We start from the raw sequence: 7,500 nt of genomic DNA on the forward strand, positions 1-7,500 counted from the left end.
GGATGATGAAGAAGTTATTGATGCAGTACGACGTTGGCTCCGACATCGACCAGTGGAATGGTACCCTGCAGGCATACAGGCCCTCATTTCAAGGTGGCGTAAGGCCGATTACGTTGAAAAATAGTGTTGTGTAGCTAAAAGATTGGGGAATAACCTGGTGTATTTCAATGCTGAATGAAACAACCCCTGTTTCAGAAAAAAAAATGCGTTGCATTACTTATTGAACTGCCCTTGTACTTTGTGGATAGCTCTCGTATGTCAGGAAGTTTCATATCAGCGCACACTCCGCTGCAGAGTGAAAATCTCATCCAGGTTTTTATTTGCAAAAGAAGTATATCCATTTTAGTTGCTGGTGTAGCTGTGTCTCTGTGCATCGTAAATAGGTGCGCAGCTTCCTTTTTTTGTTTTACCGTCTCGGTACCTTGGGCGGTGAGCCGTTGAGACGGCGGACACTGTGGTGCGACAGGTGGAGGTGGTGGTGCGCGAGGCGCGCGACGTGCTGGCGCTGGAGGAGGACTACGTGCGGCTGCAGGGCGGCTACGTGCGGCTGCTGTGGCGCGTGGGGCGCGCCCTGTGCCGCCTGCTGGCGGGCGACGCGCGGGCCGCCGACGTCGCCTCCGACGTGCTGGGCGCCTGGCTGCGCGCAGAGGACGCCACGCGCCGCGACATGGCCCGCATGAGGCTCTTCAGCCGCAGCGCGCGCGGTCAGTCTCTCCACCTGCACACACTCACAAAACACGGCGCTGGCCGGCTGACAAGGAGGCGCCACGGTGTTCCGATCACGGCTTTAGGCCGTGGCCTGCGTGAGCGACAGAAGCGAGCGACAGAAGCGAGCGACAGCGAGCGACTTCTGGATACGCGACACTCCACCGACAACCACCAACATCGGGCGAAAACCTTGGATGTCCAGGGTGCGAGCGACCACGTCGCGCTACAAGATGGCTGCTTAGAGCCAACCAGCTGTTTCTATAAAACGGCGCCCCGAAACTGTAGAGTACTGTAGCTGGAGAGTAAGGCTACAGAATCAGGTTTACTTAAGAAAACAAAGCGAAAAGGAATGCTCTGCGTGAAATTTACAAATGGAGGCATCTCCATGAAGAATTCCATTAAGTATCGTCAACTACGAAGATGAACACACAAGTTCTTGGAATACACGTGAATGAGCAGAGGAGCATTCGACTATTTCATCAATAAATTAAATACGAAAGTTTTTTTACGTTATCAAGTACTTTTAACAGCCAATAAATGCGGAGGAATGACTATTACATGACTAATTGCGCAAAATACTAACACAAGCCCTATAATGGGCAATAGGTAGCTTTGGTGCACGGATACCGGCACAGTAGCTCAGCGTGTTCGGTCAGAGGGTTTAGCTATCCTCTCTAATAAAAAAAAAACTGAGTGAACGCATCAACGGACAACCTGACCGGGCGTCATCGGACGTCCGCCATGAACAAATTCAACGAACACCATAGGACAAAACGAGATAAAAAAGGGGGGTAGCGTATACAGTTTGTAATCACGTGCCAGGAGAAGGTCCTGAGTTCTATTCACAGCAATTTTTATATTTTTACTGATTCAATTACGTTTCTGTATACTAAGTTTTATGTATACTGTTTACACTGCATCGCTAAGCATATTTTTAAGGTCTTGCCAAAGAACTTGATCTTCACTCCTATCCCAGTATATCACACACATTTAATTGCTAATAAATTACAATGGATCATGAAATTTTACAGATATTTGATGTTGCAAACGTAATTGATCAGCAGTCAGTGTTAAGACCAAGCGTTTCAATTACTCTAAATAGTCTGCAAAAGTAAAGCTTACAATATTTTTGAAAAGTAAGTCAAACGTTTTGTGTAATGAGTCGTCTAAAAGTATGAAATAGAAAATATTAGGGAAACGTTTGGTGCACCTCACTTTCTGTTCATGATTTCGAGCATCATTCATAGGTACGTAGAGCGTTTCTCTGTTCTACTTATTTCTTTTACACAAATCATTTCATAAAATATTTGAGTGATTTATTCCATTCAGAAAGCATGATCTTGCTGACTCCTTGTTTGCCTTCGTAGCATACTTGATTCGAAGGAAGCCTTTTTGACATTTAAATACCGCACCAGTGTATCTTTTTATGTGCAAAACAGCTAAGTCTTGAACAGAGGAAATTTTTGACACTTCATTTACAGCAGCTTTCCGTGAAATGTTTCAATTTTTCCTCAGCTTATTTATTAAGTTTTCGTTCATTACCCTGATTTCTTTCAAATAGTTAAATATTTTCATGCCAAACTAGATCCCATGTTGGTCACTTTGATACTCCGTTTACCCTTTTCCCTTCCTTTGTTTGGCTACGAAATTTTGGACAAAACCTCATGACGTAAATTGTAGAGAGTTTTGTTTTCGCTCTGCTCACGCGTTTACAAAAACGTATTGACTGTTAATCGTATGATAAAATAGTCCTTTCTGCGTGCTGTCATTTCTAAAAATCGTCGTTTCGATATCTTGAACCTTTTATGAGATATGACGATTTTTACGACCACTTGATTCCCGAAGCGCAGGAAACGTTAGAACGCGCCGCGAGCAACCCGTCCGCGGATATAACAACCAATATCTCAAGAATGGAAAGAGATATCATTCCGGTCTCAACTTTAAATACAATTTAGATATATTGGTTACATTTCATATGCAGTAATGTATGGCCTTAAATGAACTATATGGAAAGTCTCTGCAACTTCTTAAAAATTTCGTGCAGCCATGCACTCAATTTCGTGCAGCACAGTAACACTGACGAATAACGAAAATAAATTCAGACCTTTATCATTTAGGGATATCGAATTATAGGTTGCGGAAGAATCAAATTTTTTCACCGAATAGTTTCCTTGAAATCGGATGTTAAGTAATTCATAGCTGCCATCGCGTCCGCTCCACTGCTTTGCCGAGAAGGCACGTGGCTGTCGCTAGGTGTCATGCGTGCTGCAGCGACAAGATTCAAACACGTTTGAATTCAAACGTCGCCAGTTGCAGCGGGAGACAGGCAGCGACACAGATGTCGCTCACGTAGGATACTTCCGTAACTACACTTGCGGTTGTGTTTTATCGCCTGAAGCTGTCACGCGCTGTCGCTCGCTTCTGTCGCTCACCTAGGACACAGCCTTACTTCAAACTTTGTGCACCTTTAGTAACCCATTAAAAAAACATCATGTGCAAGTACCAAGGCACGCCACTCTGGTGGTTCCGACAAAATCGCAAGAGAAGTTTTGCTCTTCTATCACCTACCTCATGTACAATCGATAGGCAAAATAATGTGAACACCTGTACTTACTTGGGAATGGTTTATTAACAAGGGGTTGGACCCCCATTTGCCCGTAATACAGCTGCGATTCTTCTTGGAATACTGGCATATAATGATCGTATAGTTTCCAGTGGAGTGTTATGCCACTCTTCGGTGAGAACCTCTTCTGACACCTGCAGTGACGACGAAGGCGGAAATCAAACTCACAAGGACTTGAGTAGTATTACTGTTCGTTTTTGGAGCATCACCTGCGACCAGCTATGCGAAAGAACCGGCGACACTTCCCGGACAACCCACCCATCATTTTGCACGACAATGCGCGGGCGCATACAGCGCTAGCTGTGGCTGTTGTGCTGGGAAGTACTCTACATCTACCATACTCCTCGGACTTAGGTCTTGTGCCTTTGATTTTATTCTGAAGATGAAGGAACCACTTCGTGGCATTCGCTTCGGAACTGTTGCAGAGATTCGACAGGCAGTAGACCGCTCCATTCACACCATCAACAGAACAGGCTCTGCTAACGGTATACTACTCCTTCCACATCGCTGGCAATGGGTTCTACACAACGCTGGTAACTGCTTTGAAGGAGAGTAACAGGTGCAAACATGTAACTCTTTTGTATCAGTTGTGAATAAATAGTTGCCACTATTTAAGTTACAACCCTCATACAGACCCCGTCGGGTGTTATCTTTACCTTAGTCGACTTCGTCCCATTACGAATGCTGTACTGAGTTATATCTCATACAAAGTCTTTAATCCAGTCACAAATCTGGTCCAGTACTTATTATGCAAATTGGAGGTGGAGGCGGGAGAAAGGAAAGGGAAGAGAAGGGACTAATAATATCAGCTGCATCGGACTTTATGCAGAATCAGCAGCGATGAGCGAAAATGTGTGCCGGACCGGGACTCGAACCCAGAATCTCCTGCTTACAAGGCGGGCCGCATTAAGCATCGCGCCACTGTGTTTATCGCCGATACGCAGACTATCCCGACACGCTTCCCGGATTACACTTACTCACACCTAGAGCCACCTACGCTCAGTCCCCGTCCATGTCCTCCATGCTCGCTAGTTTTAGATTCCTGTTGGAGGTCGACGACGTAAATGTACAATGCACCACAGCTGAGGATTCCGCGTGGTGTCTGTTCTTTCAGACATGTCCGCACGCATTCATATAACTGGTCCGATACTCCGTAAGCTCGTAGTTATCTCACTAAAGGACTACGCGGGACAGTGTTAAAAGGCTTCCAGAAGTGAAGGAACACGGCATGAACCTGAGTGCCTTTGCGTGTGGCACTTAGGATTTCATGGACGAACAGAGAGAGACCTGCGTTTCGCGAAATCTCTGTTCGGTGTCGTTTTTTATTTTTTTAAATTTAATTTAATTTAATTTTTTTAATTTTTTTTTTTTTTTTTTTTTTTTATATATATATAGAGGAGATTTTCGTTCTGCAGAAACGTCATAATGCGTGAGCGTGGAATAAGTACCATTACCCAACAGCAGATTGATGTCAGCAATTAAGGCTTATAATTACTAATTTTAATTTTGATAATCAACAGCCTCAGTTGCACCGTTTACCTAGAAATTTACCTAGGTTTCAGTCGGGATAACCCAACCTTCTTCAGAATAACAGTAACTACCGTTTGTCCATAGTGGACATCGTCAAGCTAAAACTACAGATCCATAAATTATCGTCAGACTATAAGACGTATCTGGAACTGCCTCGGCCCCACTTCGCGACCGCGATCCGGCAGCCACGAGTGCCGTACTGGAACTGACCGTAGCGTCATGAGGCCCGCCTAGGCGGACACAATACCTTGCGCATGCGCATGAGGTGTATGATAGTTACTTGTTGGGACAAGACGTGAACTTAACTCCTGACCTTGAATTTACTAGTAAAGTGAAATAGAAGGTATAGCTGAGGAAAATGGCGTACATGTTTACCTGTGCAGAACGTACTTAGATCGACTGTCTTAACATTTATGAAGTATTCATTGGTCATGATATGAGGACGACATCATGTGCTTACAAGGTATGGGCTATCTAGGAAAATTATTGTGCTTAACCACGAAGTTTAATCACCTAAAAAGAACTTAGTGGTGGGAAGGATAATATAAAGCCAACATCGTCATTATTACGACTAGGTCTAGAAATTTTTAAGACGTAATTGTTAAGCACTTGCTTAGCTGTGGTTACAGCGCATGAACATCCTATTGACTTACCACACAAATGGTCATGATTGAACCTATGAACAAGTCTATATCTAATCTGTAACATCCGGCAATATGGGCCATATAAAATAGATGGTCATTATTCAAGATTAGTATATTTGACCTGAAATGGTCTAGAATCATGTCAAAAACTAATGCACGTGCCCGTTTGAGCTTCTTGGCCAAGTTATGGTTATGAGTTGCGGAAAATACAATAGTGGCGGCAGTGGGGTACTCAATTTGTCTTCATGGAGGTGATCCACACACATATTGTAAAAACTCTGTGTGGACCAGTGCCATCGCCGGCCGCGGTGGTCGAGCGGTTCTAGGCGCCTCAGTTCGGAACCGCGCTATTGCTACAGTCGCAGGTTCGAATCCTGCCTCGGGCATGGATGTGTGTGATGTCCTTAGGTTAGTTAAGTTTAAGTAGTTCTAAGTTCTAGGGAATGATGACCTCAGATGTTAAGTCCCATAGTGCTCAGAGCCATTTGAACTATTAATCTCCGTCTACTGGCTCGTTTCTAATTTTAACAGACTGGGAACATGATAAGAGTGGAATGTCATGACGCTTGTTAGCCATGTCTTACCTGGGATTATGTAGAGGAAGACACCACAGACAATTATGCGAAAACTTCAACTCCTTTATAGTGCCAGAGACAGCAAGACGTCCGTTAATTAATTCGTGTATACCATTCTGTAGCGAATTTTAACAAACTTGTAACGTGACAAGAGTGGCAATGCATTGCTGGCTGAAAGGTAGGTGAGCAATACTGGAGATAGTGGGGAGGAAGGGGAAATTACGGTATATTGCGCTTTATGTAGAATCTTGGACTTTTTTTTACAAAATAGACTCCGCTGAAGATATGAAGAAATGGAGGTTAGAGTTTAAAGTCTCCTCTATGTCAGAACGCCTGCTGAGGTGAGTGGTAACGTGTTTGCCTCCCATGCCGCGGGACTGGGTTCGATTCCCGGCCGGATCGGAGATTTTCTTCCCCCGTGGACTGGGTCTTGGGTTATCATCATCACTGACACGCAAGTCGCCCAATGTGGCGTTACCTGAAATAAGACTTGGAACCTGGCGGCTGAACTTCCCTGGATGGGGTCTCCCGGCCAGCAATAGCACTGATCATTTCATTTCATTTTCCTCTATGTCAACGTCATTAGAAGCTAAGCACTACCTCAGTTTCACGAGGTTCTTGTTGATTGAACACTATCGGAATTCACCTGGCGTGATTTAGAGAAACAATAGGAACGTATCGTAGGGCTGTCGGACAGACGATGGAAAGCAGCTCATGAAGAAAGATTCCATTGTCTTCACGGTGGACCCACTGACTCCAGTAAAAAATTTGGTGCCTGCACAAATGGTAAATCTGTGACAGTAGTCGAAAATCAACTAGCGTAAAGCAAACCGAGAAAGCATATGCAGTTATGGAAAAACTTCATCTACTTAAAACAGAGGTCAGCAAACCGCGGCTCACGACCTACATGCCGGTTTGGCCCCATGGGCGTGGCTCCTCTGCAAAGTAGCACGTGCAGGCGCTCACTTACATTTCCAGAAAGATGAAGTATCAAAGCATATCGTCAAGTCATCTCGTTGCATTGTGTTCTACAATGTACTGTGTGGTTGTAATTAAACGGACGGTAGTCTGGGATGAAAATATTGCAAGTCGCTGAAACATCGGAGGTATGTTCATCAACCGGTGTGCTCGTGGAATATGTCAAAAATATAATAATTACAATTTCTGCCACGAGGTGGAAATATGGCGCTGTAAAAAGTTGGTGTGGGTGCAGAAAAAGGAGAAGAACGATCAAATACTTGATACTTTTGGTTCTGGCACGTTTATTAGCATACGGTCACAAGTTACAACATGTGTTCAATATGTTCTCCCGACTGAGCAACGGGCTGTATCCGTGACAGGGCGTGATCGACAACTGCTCGCAGCATATCCTGTGTAATCAAAGTGATGTGTTGTACTGCCACCTTCAGAAGGTCGCAGG

The 7,500-nt window shown here is 44.5% G+C and overlaps 1 protein-coding gene across 1 annotated transcript in view; it reads left to right on the plus strand.

Annotated features, from left to right (window-relative positions):
* Positions 1–7,500, plus strand: part of LOC126474811 (uncharacterized) — a 105,501-nt gene that overhangs the window by 19,768 nt on the left and 78,233 nt on the right. Inside the window, exon 2 of the mRNA XM_050102284.1 lies at positions 467–704. Within this exon, the coding sequence (XP_049958241.1) occupies positions 467–704 (238 nt within the window). The remainder of the gene's footprint in view (positions 1–466; positions 705–7,500) is intronic.

The sequence above is a fragment of the Schistocerca serialis genome, chromosome 4, assembly GCF_023864345.2.
Source record: "Schistocerca serialis cubense isolate TAMUIC-IGC-003099 chromosome 4, iqSchSeri2.2, whole genome shotgun sequence".
NCBI classification, from domain to species: Eukaryota; Metazoa; Arthropoda; class Insecta; order Orthoptera; family Acrididae; genus Schistocerca; species Schistocerca serialis.